The following is a 17,984-nucleotide window of genomic DNA, read 5'->3' as shown; positions in this document are numbered from 1 at the left end:
ATATGCTAGCTGATTCTTTTTTACTCGTTCATACTTTTTTGGGGCAATTTAGGGCTAAAACCATGTCTCTTTATCTTTGTTCTAATGTGTCCAATCCACTTCCAGTTTTTATTGGTTGTGTTCCTTTACTTACCTGAGGTTACCATTTTTACTATTTTTAACCTGCAAAGCGTCCTAAACCCCAAAAACCTTTAAAATATAACCTTTAAAATACCGAAAATCGGGTGGTACCGTTCTATGTGGGCTATATGAAGGCGTGAACCTCAACCGACAAAATTCTGGGGGAAAGTTCTATTCCCCCAAGGAAGACTAAGTACTAAATTTCAGCCATTTTGGTGGATTATTGTGGCCACAACCTTCAAAATACCGAAAATCTGGAGGTACCGTTCTATGGGGGCTATATGAAGGCGTGAACCTTAACCGACAAATTTCTGGGGGAAACTTCAGTACCCCCAAGGAAGACTAAGTACTAAATTTCGGCCATTTTGTTGGATTATTGTGGCCACAACCTTCAAAATACCGAAAATCGGGAGGTACCACTCTATGGGGGATATATGAAGGCGAGGACCTATACCGGCAAATTTCTGGGCAAAGTTCTATACCCCCAACCAAGACTAAGTACCAAATTTCAGCCATTTCGGTGGATTATTGTGGCCACAACCTTCAAAATACCGAAAATCGGAGGGTACCGTTCTATGGGGGCTATGTGAAGGTGTAGACCTATACCAACAAATTTCAGGTGGAAAGTTTTATACACCCAACGATGGCTAAATACCAAATTTCAGCCATTTTGGTGGGATAATGAAGCTAAAACCTCAAAAATAGCGAAAATCGGGAGGTACCGTTCTATGGGGGCTATATCAAAACGTGGACCGATATATCCCATTTTCAATACCAACCATCCTGGAAGTAATAAAAACTTCGGTATCTTAAAAATTGCGAGATGTATCTTGATTTCAACAGACAGACGGACGGACGAACATGGTTAGATCGACTTAGGATTTTATTGTGATCAATAATATATATACTTTATAGGGTCTCCGACGAATATTTCAATGTGTTACAAACGGAATGACAAATTCAATTATACCCTCCATATTGGTGGATGGTATAAATAATATCGGTCTACAATTTTTGTTTTGGATCGGTGCCGACAAACATGTAAAATGTCTTTATAAGCGGTGTATATTATACGAACCAAATTTTAAACTATACACTACAGTAAAATAGCAACAACAACAATAACACCAACAAGAATAATAAATTTGTTCTATTTGTGACTCAGATTATGCTAGAGAGCCTGCCACCACCAACTACAAGATGCATGTGGCATTTTTTTCAGCATTTTTTCCACGTGTCCTCGAGATAAGTAAAAACAACTTGGGCAACAAATTTTGGAAAAATCAAACAATTTCCCCAATCAAATATGTCGTTTTGTTCGCCAAAAGATTAAATTTCATTACTTTCTATAATAACTCAAGTCATTTTCAAATTGCAAACAAAAGATTTAAGACACAAACCTGCAAGAATTTGCATTACCTTCAAAAAACCGTTGCTGTTTTGCTATTTTGTGAAAGTTACCCTTAGATTTATGTTCTGCAAATGCCAAACCGCTCTAATTTATATTAAAAAATCGTAGTCACGGATTTTCGCCAAGGCACAGCACACAGAAACCAATAAATATTGAGGCGAATAGGGCACACACATGTACACAGGTATGTGTGTGTGAAGCTGGCCACTTAATGCTACTTTGCATTTGCCATGCCACCAGCAACAAATACACGAATAGAAATTTACCACTTGTGGCCAAATTAGCAACAAATACTTGGCTGTGAACTGGAAAAACAACAACGTGCGTCATTGATTTTTCACGTATGTAACACAAATCTCAGGAGAGCCAATGTGCCGGCCCAACAATTTGGAAGATGGGAGGGAGGGGGAGCGTAGCCACTTCGTAAGTGCAGCCACCTTTTGTTGCTTATCTACCTCTAACCAGCAGCACCAAGCATGCTTTTGTCCATGTGTCTTAAGTGGCCAAGACATAAAATGGTCATTTTGTCTGCCGTAGTTAAGAGTTATGAGGTGGGGAGGTGTTGCACCTCCATAAAACTTGCAATTTCTGTGGAGTTTTTGTTTCGAACCACCTTTTGGGGCAGCTAAAAAAACTTTTAAACTCACAAATCCCAGCCACAGTATATATTGTCTAGCAACCAAGCCACCACATTTGCTGTATTTCAGGTTCCATTTTAAGGGAGTGTCACTTCATTTGCTTGGCAATTTACCAGCCAAACGAATTGCCAGCCAGCCAGCACAGAGTTCTGTTATCCAGCAGCAGCGGCAGCCACGAAACAATTGCCAAAACATGTTTCCAGGTAGTAGTACTACAACCAGAACAACCAGCACAGAGTGGAACATAATCATGTCTCTCAGTGCTGTTTTTTCTGTTCCTTTCATATCCAGGTCGTCGTTCAAGAAGTGGTGAATGTGTTCCAGTTGCACTGGGGCAATAACAATATGACAGACACACAGACGGACAGACATTATAGCCATTAGATTAAAAATAAGTTAGACGGCCATGATGACGGTGGCGACAACAACGGACCAAATTTTAAACTAGACACTACAGTAACAATGACAACAACAACAACACCAACAACAATAATAAATTTGTTCCATTTGTGACTGGTCATAGATTGTGCTAGAGAGGTTGCCACCACCGACTATCCACTAACCACAGCATGTGGAATGCAAATTTGTTATATTTTTTGTTTGTTCGTGCGTTGCAATGCATTTGAATGTAATAGGCGAAAATGGGGCACAGTGGTTAGGAGGGTTGAAAAGAAAAATAAAAAGTAAAAAAGCATCATACAGCTAAATACACTCAGCCTATGAGTGCAATAAAAAAACCAATACCAGTAATGCTGGACTTACATGACCTACAAAAAGAACCCCAATTAAAAAAACACTAATTGGAAGTTTTCGCCCATTATCGAGGGGAATATTTAGAATAAAATTACAGCGTTTTAAAATAGGTCATAAGACTACCTGCAGTAAAACCTGGACAAATGAGTGGCCCTAAATATTGGGGCATTTCTATAGTTAGGGAGGAGATACTTAAATGATATGTTTCTCTACCAAGATTCAACACCGAATTGGTTCAAATTAGAGAAACAGGCCGATAGTTTATCTTGAAACATTATGTAAGTTTAGCATTTACTCCTTCTTTATAAAGGAGTGACCGTAAATGGAAAATTTCCGGGAAGTACTCTAGAAACAAATTGTAATGTTGTAGTTGGAATCCCGAGGTCTACCCGCTATTAATATTTCAAAACGATCCGATTAGTAGTATTCGCCTGGATTAAATAGCAAAAGTGTGGATCTTGTGTAAGAGAGGTAAGGAATGTGCCGACATTGCATCAGTAAGAATACTACTCAAACCTGCCAGATATGCTTTTCGATCTAGAGATTCTCTTTTATATCAATGGGCGGCAATCTCTGTATATCCCTAGTATCGCCAAAGATCGAAGACATGATTTACTATGGAAACAAAGATCCTTCTGGTGGCACGGGTTAACGTTAACCGATCGCCATAAAATGTCGTATATAAGGGTTTTGAATCAAATGGAAAAAATGTTGGGGTTAGGCCATCAAACAAAAACATTTTGTCGTTTTTTGGGCAGCCCCACTGTACATAGTTGGCGTTTGCTTCAATTTTGATCGGTTTGGCATATGGAGAAAAAAAAGTTAAAAAAAAACCCGTAAATTTTGACCTTGAAAATGAAAATTTATTGATTATTGATATATGAGCCTGACAAAGATCTCTTTTACATCAAGGTCCCAAATCATTAGGGGCCCATATCAGGACATATCTTAAAAAAAACGTTGAGACAAGTGTCAAAATGAGTTAAAAAGAAGTGAGCAAAGGCTATAGTCGGGACGGGGCCGACCATGTGATACCCTACACCACTACCCCTGTGCATAAGCTTTTCACTGGTAAACATTCCTTTTGGGGAATATAATCCGACTGCCACCAAACATAATATGCCTCTTTCTCTCTGGGATTCCCATAAGCAACCAAAATTTCGTGACCATCCGATCAAAAATGCGACCTGAGGCGTGATTGCAAAAAATGGAAAAATTGGATGCATTACCAACTATTGTGGTATCTGCTTTGTTTTCGCCTTCGCCAAACTACTTTACACCAATGTAAAGGTAATAGTTTCTTCTTCTATTGACAGGTTTTGCCGTTAATATACCCCTACTAGAAACCGATATATTTACAAAGAAAAAACTTTGAATTTGTCTCCACATAAGTTTTTCCCCATTCCGGCCCCTAAATATTATATGACTATCACCAGAATCAATAGGTTTCTTCCTCTGTGGGGCCCCCATCAACCCCCCAAAATTTCGTGACTATCCGATCTAAATTCCAACCTGTAGGGTGATTAAAAAAAATGGAAAAATTGGCTATATTACTGACTTTTGCGATATCTCGGTTGTTTGCCTACTTACGCCAACATAATTTGCATCAATATAAAAGAGATATTTTCTTCTTCCATTGGCGGGCTTTCCTTTTGGATTACTCCTACCAGATGTGGATATATTAGCATAAGAAAAAAACGTTAATTTTTCTCCACATAATCTTTTTGATTATTCTTCCTCTGTGGGGCCCGCAACAACTCCCAAAAAAATCGTGACGATCCGATCAAAACTGCGGCCTGTAGCGTGATTACAAAAAAATCGGAAAATGGGATGCATTATCGACTATTGCGATATATTTGTTGTTTGACCACCTATGACAACCTACTTCACATCGTTGTAAAGGTGATATTTTCTACTTTCCTTGCCAGGTTTTGCTTTTGATATACCTCTTAAAGAAACAGAGCTTTTGGCTTTGAAATAAAACGTTGACCTTTTCCCAAATAAGTTTATGCCAATTCCGACCCTGGAATATTATCCGATCATCACCAAAATCAATAGACTTCTTCCTCTGTGGGCCCCCATCAACGCTCCGGCGTTTTTTTTTTTTTTTTGATTTTGTATACCAAAATTTGGTTTTCGTAATATTTTGTCCAAACTTAGTTTAAGTTCGAAGATGGGTTATATCGGTCCACTCCTTCCGGTACCTCCCCCACAAAAGTTCGAAAATGTTCGAAAAATTTGTGTGCACGAGAACTCTTGAAAGAAGTAGCCGATTTGGTACATACTTTGCACATCGTGAAATTTCTTGCAGACTTAGATGAGGTTCCAATATCGGTCCACCACTTCGGGTACCTCCCACACAAAATTTCGGAAAAGTTCAGTTTAGGACCAGTTCACGAATCGCTTTGATTTTTGTTGTAGTAACTTGTATTCACTGCCTCCATATAACGGTATAAGTTTCATCAGGGGCAAGTCCTTACTTTCTGAGAAAATAGCCTGAGAGGTACAAAAAAGCCCTATGACACCGTGTGTAGTGGTTGGATCGCCAGATAACTCTCGAAGGATCTGCCGATTCGGTGCACAACTTGGTCTTCGTAATATTTTCTGCACACTTAGTTTCAGTTCGAAGATAAGCCATATCGGTCCACTCCTTCAGGTACCTCCCCCACAAAAGTTCAAACATGTTCGGAAAAATCGTGCGCACGATAACTCTTGATGGAATTGACTGATTGGGTCCATACTTCACACATCCTAAAATATCTACCTGATATAGATCAGGTTCGAATATGGACTAAATTTGTCAACTCCTTCGAGTACCTCCCACACAACATTTTGGATAAATTCACTTGAAGACCTGCTCTCGAATCACTTTGATTTTTGTTGAAGCAACTTGCTTTCGCTGCCTCAATTACGGCAGTAAATTTTTTTCAGGGGCAAGTTCATACTTCTTGAGAAAACAGCTCAAAGTTGTAAAAAAACCATTATGACAGCATATGTAGTGGCTGGAGGGCTCGAACCGAATACTGCGTTCGTCCACACTTTGTATATTGTAATATTTCTTCGAATATTAGATGAAATTCGAAGGTAGTGCTTATAGGTCTACTCCTTCCGCTTCGCTTAATGGTATTCGCGATTTCTCATAGACGTAGCAACCAAACTTTGGATCTCTAAGTATTGTCGAAACTTCGTTTATGTTCAAATTTGGGCCATATCTGTCCAATGCTTGTGGTACCACCCACACAACTGTTACAAATTTTTGTGTGGTTGGAGGATTCTTTGGACATTTTACCGAAGGTTTTCACAGTGGCCCTGCTTACAGCGATATTATGTTTTTCGATGGCTAGTGGAATAAAAAAGCCCTATCTATCGATATCCCAGCCAAATTTTTCAGGTTTAATCCTATCCATACTTTGTCGGTGCATACGCCCAAAATTTTGAAAACCCCTTAAATACATAACTTTTTTTGGGAAAAAAGTATTTCAATCCACACGGGCTGATAGTATATCTCTGTTGGCAAAGCCGAATCCGAAAAAAGGTATTTCAATCCACACAGGCTGAGGGTATATCTTTGTCGGCAAAGCCGACTGATACTTTTGTCTTGTTTCATTTATGAACATTTTAATTTCTTTTAAAGTTGTTTCAAGAGCACCGTGTCTGTCCATAGATGAAATTTTTAATTCACAAAGGCCTACTGTATACTCTGTCGGCAAAGCGACAGATACTTATTTACTTTTATATATATTGAGCATTTGCTATCTGTTTAAAGCATAATTCGAAAAAAAAAAACAATTCACTCCCCTGTTTTTAGTATCACAATTGATACTGTCCTGCCGTATGCAGTTCACAGTTTTAATCATTGCACCAATAAACTTCAATACTCAGCCTCTGGTGGCCACAAACCGTTTACACATTACAATGAACTTTTAATCCGTTTTAAACACTTTGAATGGAAGTGAATTGGTCGTTTATATGGTAAACCGACTAATACCGTTTGTAAATAACTTATTTTTATGACGAAAAAATGTTTCACATACAAAAGAAAAACATAATCTAAGTTTGGCCATAGTAAAAAAACAAACTTCATGGCAAGTTTGTTGCCTAAGTCTTTTGTTTAAGGTGAATGCAACAAACACCAGCCGCACCAACACTATCACAAATGCATATTTCTAATAAACAAACTATTAAAAAATGGCAATTGTTTATTTGCAATTATAAAACATTTTGTGTGGCATAAAAAAACTAACTTATGTATCACATAGAGGAAACAAACACGACTTTGTAGGAATGAATTTGCTGCAATGTCTTGCAGTTGGACAGCAGCAGCTGCATTCGAAAAAAAACAACAACAGCATTTGTAGCTGTTATGGCTAAGTAGGTATTATGTTGGCAAACAACATGCTGATATAGATTAACTCAATTCAATAATGTGCACAATTTTCACTTAAAACACACACACTTGGTAATTAATTTAATGGCATTGCAAACCAACACTGTTGACCACACAATAATCTTTTAATAATATTTACAAATAATCTGCTTTGTTGTTAATCTCCATATTTAAATCATATATCAAATCTAATTTGTTAAAACTTATCAACTAAATATTAACTACAAAGTTGTTTAAACCAATTGACCTCTCTTTAATCGTTCATTTATTTTTCTTTCCATTTTTTCACATCGATTAGCGCACCGAGGAAAGGTCCATTCAACTGGCGGTACGTGTCCACAAGACATTGGAATTGGCCGATGATAAATTTTATGTTATCACCTGTGGCAAAGCTGGTTTCGGAAGGTAAGCCCAAGTCATTGCTAATAATTTCACTTCTTGACGATGTTAAGGCGATAGGCAGACAATCCCACCACGACAACAACAACAGTCTGACACTTGAGCGAGCACCCATTACTGCAATTCAAGTGTGGTGGTGGAAAATTGCCTCAATGCCATTGAAAAGCAAAGTTTCGGCATAGCTGAATGAACATGTGAAGGTTATCACAATCCGTTCAGTTGAAAGGTGATGTGTTAAACAAGCAAATTTTTTTGTTGTTATTTGCCAGTTTTCATTTGAAAATTGATGATGTTGAAAAATTGGAAAAAAATCTAAATATGTTTTGTGTGTATGTTGTTATCTGTCACTTATTATCAAAAGAAAAAAGAAACAAAAATGTAATGCATCAGCACGTGCAGTGAATGTTATTTTTTGAAAGGTAAAAACCAACAAAAACAAAATATAGTTTTTCTAAGTTCAGTGAAAGTTTTGTGTGGGATTTGGAAATGCATATCACGGTGCTCTTCAAACAATTTTAAATGGAAGGTGCTTACACCTTGGAAGTTAATGCGGATTCTGAAACTATAATGTTCATCGATGAGAAAAATCAAAAAACAAAAAAATCGCCGGAGCTCTTTTTAAATAAATCGCGATTTAAGTTGACATTTTTAGGGGTTGTTTAGGTTTTCACGATTTTGCTTAGAAACCGCAAGTCCTATCAAAATGGGACTAAAGAAAATGTTGTAGCTATGAAAATTCTCTACAAGATTGACATTTATGGTATTATCGTCGGTTTTACCGTTTTTGAGATATAGAAGTTAAAATTGGGACAATTCAAATTCAATTCAATTCTGTATCGCCCCCTTATAAAACAATGTCATGACTGCAAATTCCCAACTTAAACTTATGTATCTAAAAAATGGTACAACTTAGGAAAAGTTACTTAAGCCAGTCTTGTAGAGAATTTTCACAGCTTTAAGATTTTCTCAGGTCCCACATCGACAAAATTTGCCGGTTTCAAGCAAAATCGGGAAACCCTAACAAAAAAAACCTAAAAATGTAAACTGAGCTTCTTTATCTCGAAAATGGTACAGCCTGAGAACAAATCATAAACGTCAATCCTGTAGAGAATTTTTACAGCTACAACATTTTCTTTAGCTCAATTTCGATTGGACTTGCGGTTTCCAAGCAAAATCGTGAAAAGCTGAAAAACACCTAAAAATGTGCATTGGACCGCGATTTATTTAAAAATCCCTACAGCGATTTTTTCTTGTTTTTGGATTTTTCTCATCTATGAACATTGCTGTTTCAGAATTCACAAAAACTTCCCCTGCGTAAGCGCTTTTCTTCAAAAGTTAGTTAAGGCGCACCCTTCATGACATTGTTTTATAAGGGGGCGATACAGTCAATGCATTGTCCCAATTTGAACTTCTATATCTGAAAAGTGGTAAAACCTACGAAAATATTATAAAGGTCGATCTTGTAGAGAATTTTCATAGCTACAACATTTTCTTTAGTCCCATTTTGATAGGACTTGCGGTTTCTAAGCAAAATCGTAAAAACCTAAACAACCCCTAAATATATCAACTTAAATCGCGATTTATTTAAAAAGCGCTCCGGCGATTTTTTTTGTTTTTTGATTTTTCTCATCCATGTAGTTTCAGAATCTGCAAAAACTTCCAAGGTGTAAGCACCTTCCATTTAAAATTGTTTCAAGAGCACCGTGATATACATATGTAGAAGGTTATTCGGAAAGAAGGCAAAACTTAAAGCAAAAATATTCAAGACAAATGTAGCTAAATAAAATTATATTAACAAAAACAAACCATGTGTTCTGGTCTTCTATCAGTAAAAATCCTAGTCCGTCTACAAGAAAACCTTCCCATCTTATATAACAAGACTTTCTAGCATTGTCTTATATAAGAAGACCTTGGGCCTTCTTCACCTTGTATAGCACACCATTTCTTCTTTAAGAAGACATTCTGGTCTTTTAAAAGAACGCATTCTGGTGTTTGGTATTTTATAAGAAGACTCTTCGCTTATCTATAAGAGGATTTCTGGTCTCCTATAAGAAGACTTTTTGGTCTTCCATAAGTAGACGATTATGGTCTTCGATGTGAAGACCTTTTGGTATTCCTAAATAAAATATTTGGGTCTTCTATAAGAAGACCTCTTGGCCTTCTATAAGAAGACCTCTTGGTCTTCTAAATTAAGACCTCTTGGTCTTCTATAAGAAGACCTCTTGGTCTTCTATAAGAAGACCTCTTGGTCTTGTATAAGAAGATCTCTTGGTCTTCTATAACAAGACCTCTTGGTCTTCTATAACAAGACCTCTTGGTCTTCTATAAGGAGACCTCTTGGTCTGGTCTTTCGTAAGAAAACCTTTTGGTCTTCCGTATGACTATCTTTTGGTCTTCCATGAGAAGACCTCTCTGTATTCTATAAGAAGAACTTTTGGTGTCTATAAGAAAACCTATTGACCTTCTCTAAGAAGACGTTTTGTCTTCCATTGGTCTTCATTTTGGTCTCTATAATAAGATTTAAACCCTTAGCCTTTAGGCTAGGACCAAATATGATACGACCAAAAATGTGCCTCATCGAAATAACGGTTTTAGACCCCAAGTATGTTTGGACGAAATTCGTTTCAGACAATTTGGAGCCGATTTAGCCATGTCCGTCCGTCTGTCTGGCTGGTGCGATTCGAAACAAATTTTGGGTATCGTAATATTTTGACCAAACTTAGTTTAAGTTTGAAGATGGGTCATATCGGTCCACTGCTTCGGGTACCTCCCCACAAAAGTTCAAAAATTTACTGTAAAATGCTGTAAACGATATATGTACCTCGAAGGAAGCAATCGGTTTGGTCCAAACTTTGTACATCGTATTATTGCTTTATGATATAGATCCGGTTTGAATATGGACTATATCGGTCCACTCCTTCTGGTACCTCCTACATAAAATTAGGATACAGTGAAGTTTAAGATTTCCTGTCGGATCGTTTTGAATTTTTTTTCAGTAAGTTATCTTTGCGGCTCCCTTTACGGCCGTACAAGTTTTTTTCTTGCGCAAGTACATACTTCCTGAGATATTGACCTAAAAGCTCCAAGAATCCCTGACGGCACCAACCAAAATAGCAAACCCGCAAGATCATTTTCGTAGGGAGTTTTTGATTGGTGCAGTCTTTGCACATCGTATTAATTCATCCAGTTATGTATCAGGTTTGAATATAGACTATATCGGTCCACTCCTTCGGTTACCTCCCACACAAAATTCGGATAAAGTGAAGTTTAAGAGCTCCTCTCGCATAGTTTTCATTCATTATACCCTCAGCATTTATGCTAACGAGTGTAAAAAGTGTATATACCACTTTCATACGGGCAAAATGTGCCTAATCGAAATAATGCCTTTAGACCCCAAGTATGTTTGGGCGAAATGTGTTTCAGACAATTTGTTGCTGATTTAACCATGTCCGTCCGGCCGTCTGTCTGTCTGGCTGGAGCGCACGATAACTCTCAAACGGATTAACCGATTCTGTCCAAAATTTGGCTATCTTAATATTTTGTCCAAACTTATTCTAAGTTCGAAGATGGGTTATATTGACCCACTCCTTCAGGTACCTATCCCACAAAAGTTCGGAAATGTTCGGAAAATTTGTGCGCACAATAACTCTTGAAGGGAATAATCGATTTGACCCATACTTTGCACATCGTGAAATTTCTACCAGACTTAGATGAGGTTCCAAGGTGGACTCAATCGGTCCACTCTTTCGGGTACCTCCCACACAAAAGTTCGGAAAAGTTCAGTTTAGGACCTGCTCTCGAATCGCTTTGATTTTTGTAGTAACAACTTGTATTCACCGCCCCCATATGACGGTACCAATTTCATCTGGGACAAGTCCATACTTCCTGAGCAAATAGCATGAAAGGTGAAAAGCCCTCTACGACACCGTGTGTAATGGTTGGAGCGCAAGATAACTCTTGATCGGATCTGCCGATTCAGTCCAAAATTTGGCCTTCGTAAAATGTTGTCCAAACTTAGTATAAGTTCGAAGATAAGCCATATCGGTCCACTCCTTCAGGTACCTTCCTCACAGGTAAGTTCAAAAATGTTCGGAAAAATTGTGCGCACGATAACTTTTGATGGAAGGATTTGGTCCCTTCAGTACACATCCTAATATGTCTACCAGATATAGATCAGGTTCGAATATGGACTATATTTGTCCACTCCTTCGAATAAGTTCACTTTAAGAGCTGCTCTTGAATCATATTCGAAAAAGGCCCATACCGGTCTCCTTTTTAGGGTACCTCCACAACAATTCGTTGTGGTCCTGTTTACAGCGATATTATGTTTTTCGTGGGCATATCGTTTCATTGAATATTAGATGATATTCAGAGATGTTGCTTATAGGTCCACTCCTATCGGTACCTCACCCACACAAGATCGAAAATATTCCCTAAAATAGTATGCGCGATATCTCATAAACAGAGCAACCGATTAGGTTCAAACTTTGCATTTCAAAATATGTATATTGTCCAAACTTAGTTTATGTTCAAAAGTGGACCCTATAGGTCAACTCCTTGGGGTACCACCCACACAAATGTTCAACATTTTTGTTTAAGTGCGCTTAAAGGTCTGTTCGGGGATCCTTTGGACATTTTTACAGAAGGTACTCCTAGAGGCCCTGTTTACAGTGATGTTAGCTTTTTCGTGGGCAAGAAAACTTTCTGGCCTAGGCAACACGCAATATCGCCAGGCGTCATTTGGCATTTTTTTGGAAGGTTGGACAGTTTTTAGCCTAAGCGTACTTAGGACAGTTTTGACATACGACCATGTGTTGGGTAGTTTACAGTGACTTGACAAAATCATGGAATTTACTAGTGAACATTTTCGTCCGGGTAATAATTTTCGACATGGATAATCACGGCAAGAGTGCATCGATTAAATTAAATCTTTGTCGATAAAGGACCATCCTATCCTGGTTTAATGAATTCAATTGTGGGCGACACACCCCAAAAAACGAAGGTCGAGAGGGTCGCCCAAAATCGGACGTTGTGCCAGAAAAAATAAAGCCGTGCGTGAACGGATAATGCAAGATGGACATGTTATATACCGTGAAATAGAGGCACCCTTGGATATTTCTTCCACCAACTAACATTTGATATTGCTTGAATACCAGGACGCAAACATGGACATTTCTCGTTAGATCCCAAAAAATTGGACAATCGCTCAAAAAAGGCTCTTGTGAATTGGTGCAAAGAAATTGTGAATAAAAACGATCGCGGTGCTTCAAACAACATTCATAAGATCGTCACAGACGACGAATATTGGATCTATGCTTAGGAGTCCGAAACAAAACAGGAATAGACCGATCGAAAGCGAGCCAAATCCAACGAAAGTTGTTCATGGAAGAAGACCTTCGAAGCAAATGGTCGCCTGTTTCTTCGGCAAAACTGACCGTGTGGCAACTATACGAGTTGGGAAATTTAGGACGGTTAATTCTAAGTGTTACACTATAATTTGTTGGCCTGAAGTCTCGTGAGAAATTCGAAAAACGAACATAAGAAGACGAATCGTTCTGCATCATGACAATGTGAGCTCTCACAAATCGATTCAAACTAGTGCCGGCTTGACCGGACAAAACGTGGAATTGATGGGTCATGCGCCGTACAACCCTGACTGGGGATCTAATGACTTCATTTGATTCCAGCATATCAAGAAAAAAGGCGTGTTAAACGATTTTCGTCGCCAGAAGATGCTGCTGAAGCGTTCCATGTTTTGGAGGTTTTTCAATCGGAGTGGGAAAAATGCTTCAACAATTGGTTTCAGCGCATAAAAAGTGTAGAAATTATGCTGGGGATTACATAAGAAATCAATAAAACTTTTTTTGATGGTAAATATTATCGTTTTCATTGTTAGGCCAGATAGTTATCGTGCAGCCCTCGGACCTCCTTTTTCGACTGTAAGGCTGCTTTCGATTACTGATTATAAAATTCAATCAAACGGAGTTTCGGACCAGTTAAAGAGCATCAGTGGATTTAGCCGAAAAAGCAAAACTAAAAATATTAAGAAGGGAAGCCCCAAAAAAATTATACCGCAATAATTGAGACAAGGATTTTATGCAATAACTGGATATACGATAGTATAAAGAGAGGACATAAATATTCCACTGAGTGATCCAATAAAGTATAAAAGAATAAAACAAACCGTCATGTTATGGCTGTGGGCTTTTTAGACTTCAGTTCATTATCACAGGAAGCGCGAACATATCGAAGAAAAAAATATACATTTGTAATAGGACACTTAAGGAGTACATCATGTAAAAAATTCACAACGATCAGAGAGTAGCTGCACTATGGAGTAAGGCGTTGAACTTTAGTTAGTTAGATGACATAATGAGTGGAGCGAAATAGATTGTAAGAAACACTATGGTGATCGAATTTTTAACCAATTTTCGTACTCTCTTCCAGTCCGCTATATAAGAAAAATCCTCTAGTTTACTATAAAATAAGATCTAAAACACCAATAAAACGCTTGCACCTAATAAACATAGGCATTTATTGAAGCTATTGCTTCAATTATGTACAGTTTGCATGACATGGCTACGATGATCTTAATTTAGTTTATTTTTTGCCAGACATATAATTTTGCAAGATTATAATGACAACTTTGGGGATTTGATTTCATTCGCCCATATCAACAATAATAACAACAACAGCAACTCGCTTATTCTGAGATAACTGCGAAGACCATAAAACACACATCACTACCACGCACCATAAACATACCTTTAGCAAATGTTCTTCGTTTTATATTACCTATAATTATGTTTAAGAATTTGTGTTCTGTTTCAAAAAAAATGAAAAAAAAAAACAAGCAACCTATCCACCCACTATCATATTTCCTTCATTACTTCCCAAACCAAAGGCAAAACAAGACAACTTTAAGTCATTCGTTCCATTGGTACAGCCCACGTTTATAGCTTAAAAAATTGTCAAGAGATCACAATGACGTTATTATGAAGTCACAATTTTGTTGCTGTAGTTGGTGTTAAATTGTCATTGTGTGGGGTTGTCAATGAACTTCAGTAGAAATGATTCGGTTTTTGAAATATTCAAAATGAAAGACAAGAAGAAGTAATAATAAAAAATATTAACAACAAAATTTAGATGATTGTGGAAGTCTCAAGTGAGACTCGAGATTAAAAAATAAATGCCGCATAACAATTCAAAATAACGTGTACTTAGAAAAATGTAATGAGGTATGACGTTGTTTTGAATATGTCTTCTGTCTATTCGTCTTAGGAAGACTAGTAGTAACTTGTTAAAGAGATTTCATTATTTCATTATTTCCACTAATGATTCCAAAAACTCCCAAACTTAAGAGCAAAAGTTCTTCTTATTTAAGACTAGAAGTTTTTCCAATAGAAGACGATCAGCTTTCTTATAGAATTTCATAAGACCTTCTAAAGAAGACCAGAAGGTCTTCTTATAGAAAGGCAGACAGTCTTGTTTTAGAAGACCCGAAAGTCTTCCAATAGAAGAACAAAAGTCTATTTGTAGAAGAACACAAGGACTTCCTATAAAACGACACCATACTTTCTTTTGAAAGACAAAAATTGTTCCTATGGAAGACTAGATTCTCTTTTTAATAGAAGACCACAAGGTCTTATTAAAGAAGATCGGAAGGTCTTGCTATGGAAGTTCAAAATGGGTATTTTGGAAGGCGAGAAAGTAGAAAAAGGTCTTCTTCATTCATAAGGCCTTCTATGGAAGACATAAGGTGTACTTATAGAAGACCACAAAGTCTTCTTACAGAAGACAAAAGTTCTTTTATAGAAATACAAAACATATTCCTAAAGAACACCAGAAACCCTTCTTATAGAAGACAAGAAGCTCTCCCAGCAAATATCCCCATTGAAGACCAGAAGGTATTCCCATAAAAGACCGGAAGATTTTCCCAAAGAAGACCTGAAGGTTTTCCCATAGAAGACCAGAAGGTCTTCCTATAGAAGACCAGAAGGACTTTCCATAGAAGACCAGAAGTGTTTCCCGTAGAAGAGAAAAAGTTCTTCTTATAGAAGCCTAGAAAGTCTTCTTATAAAAGACCACTAAGATGCTTTATAGAAGAAAAGAAGATCTTCTTAAAAAACCAGAAGGTATTCCCATAAAATAATGGAATATCTTTCCAAAGAAGACTTGAAGGTTTTCCCATATAAGACCAGAAGGTCTTCCCATAGAAGACCAGAAGGTCTTCCCATAGAAGACCGGAAGGTATTCCCATAGAAGACCGAAAGGTCTTCCCATAGAAGAAGGAAGGTCTTCCCATAGAAAACCAGAAGGTCTTCCCATAAAAGACCGGAAGGTCTTTTCATAGAAGACCGGAAGGTCTTCTCATAGATGACCGCAAAGTCTTCTCATAGAAGACTGGAAGGTCTTCTCATAGAAGACTGTTAGGTCTTCTCATAGAAGACCGTAAAGTCTTCTCACAGAAGACTGGAAGGTCTTCTCATAGATGACCGCAAAGTCTTCTCATAGAAGACCGGAAGGTCTTCTCATAGAAGACTGGAAGGTCTTCTCATAGAAGACTGGAAGGTCCTCTCATAGAAGACTGGAAGGTCTTCTCATAGAAGACTGGAAGGTCTTTCATAGAAGACCGCAAAGTCTTCTCATAGAAGGCCGGAAGGTCTTCTGATAGAAGACTGGAAGGTCTTCCCATAGAAGACAGGAAGGTCTACTCATAGATGACCGCAAAGTCTTCTCATAGAAGACCGGAAGGTCTTCTCATAGAAGACTGGAAGGTCTTCTCATAGAAGACCGGAAGGTCTTCTCATAGAAGACCGGAAGGTCTTCTCATAGAAGACCGGCAGGTCTTCTCATAGAAGACCGGAAGGTTTTCTCATAGAAGACCGGAAGGTCTTCTCATACAAGACAGGAAGGCCTTCTAATAGATGACCGCGAAGTCTTCTCATAGAAGACCGGAAGGTCTTCTCATAGAAGACTGGAAGGTCTTCTCATAGAAGACTGGAAGGTTTTCTCATAGATGACCGCAAAGTCTTCTCATAGAAGACTGGAAGGTCTTCTCATTGATGACCGCAAAGTCTTCTCATAGAAGACCGGAAGGTCTTCTCATAGAAGACTGGAAGGTCTTCTCATAGAAGACCGGAAGGTCTTCACATAGAAGACTGGAAGGTCTTCTCATAGAAGACCGGAAGGTCTTCTCAAAGAAGACTGGAAGGTCTTCTCATAGATGACCGCAAAGTCTTCTCATAGAATACTGGAAGGTCTTCTCATAGATGACCGCAAAATCTTCTCATAGAAGACCGGAAGGTCTTCACATAGAGGACTGGAAGGTCTTCTCATAGAAGACTGGAAGGTCTTCTCATTGATGACCGCAAAGTCTTCTCATAGAAGACTGGAAGTTCTTCTCATAGAAGACTGGAAGGTCTTCTCATAGAAGACCGGAAGGTCTTCCCATAGAAGACCGGAAGGTCTCTTCATAGAAGACCGGAAGGTCTCTTCATAGAAGACCGGAAGGTCTTCTCGTAGAAGACCGGAAGGTCTTCTCAAAGAAGACTGGAAGGTCTTCTCATAGATGACCGCAAAGTCTTCTCATAGAAGACTGGAAGGTCTTCTCATAGATGACCGCAAAGTCTTCTCATAGAAGACCGGAAGGTCTTCTCATAGAAGACCGGAAGGTCTTCTCATAGAAGACCGGAAGGTCTTCTCATAGATGACCGCAAAGTCTTCTTATAGAAGACTGGAAGGTCTTCTCATTGATGACCGCAAAGTCTTCTCATAGAAGACCGGAAGGTCTTCTCATAGAAGACTGGAAGGTCTTCTCATAGAAGACCGAAAAGTCTTCTCATAGAAGACTGGAAGTTCTTCTCATAGAAGACTGGAAGGTCTTCCCATAGAAGACCGGAAGGTCTCTTCATAGAAGACCGGAAGGTCTCTTCATAGAAGACCGGAAGGTCTTCTCATAGAAGACCGGATGGTCTTCTCATAGAAGTCAGGAAGGCATTCTCATCATAGGAAGGTCTTCCCATAGAAGACCGGAAGGTCTTCTCTTAGAAAGCTGAAAGGTCCGATTCGGAAGGTATTTTCTTAGAAGGCTGGAGGGTCTTCTCCTCGAAGACTGGCTCCTCATAGAAGACCGGAAAGTCTTCTCGCAGAAGACCGGAAAGTCTTCTCCTAGAAAACCGGAAGGTATTCTCTTAGAAGGCTGGAAGGTCCTCTCATCGAAGACTGGAAGGTTTTCATATAGAACACCGGAAGGTCTTCTCATAGATGAACGGAA

General features: G+C 38.4%; 1 protein-coding gene across 8 annotated transcripts in view; it reads left to right on the top strand.

Annotated features, from left to right (window-relative positions):
• Window positions 1–17,984, top strand: part of LOC141389602 (uncharacterized) — a 114,022-nt gene that overhangs the window by 74,714 nt on the left and 21,324 nt on the right. For all 8 annotated transcript variants that reach the window (XR_012409118.1, XR_012409120.1, XR_012409119.1 and 5 more), the window contains exon 4: window positions 7,608–7,714. Coding sequence is in view for 4 of the 8 variants with exons in the window: in XM_073961369.1 (XP_073817470.1) it covers window positions 7,608–7,714 (107 nt within the window). In the remaining 4 variants the exon portion in view is untranslated. The remainder of the gene's footprint in view (window positions 1–7,607; window positions 7,715–17,984) is intronic.

Source organism: Musca autumnalis, unplaced genomic scaffold (genome assembly GCF_047663935.1).
Source record: "Musca autumnalis isolate F117 unplaced genomic scaffold, ASM4766393v1 scaffold_1, whole genome shotgun sequence".
Lineage (NCBI taxonomy): Eukaryota > Metazoa > Arthropoda > Insecta > Diptera > Muscidae > Musca > Musca autumnalis.
The sequence above is the reverse complement of the archived record's forward strand: the minus strand, read 5'-3'. Positions and strand labels throughout refer to the sequence as shown.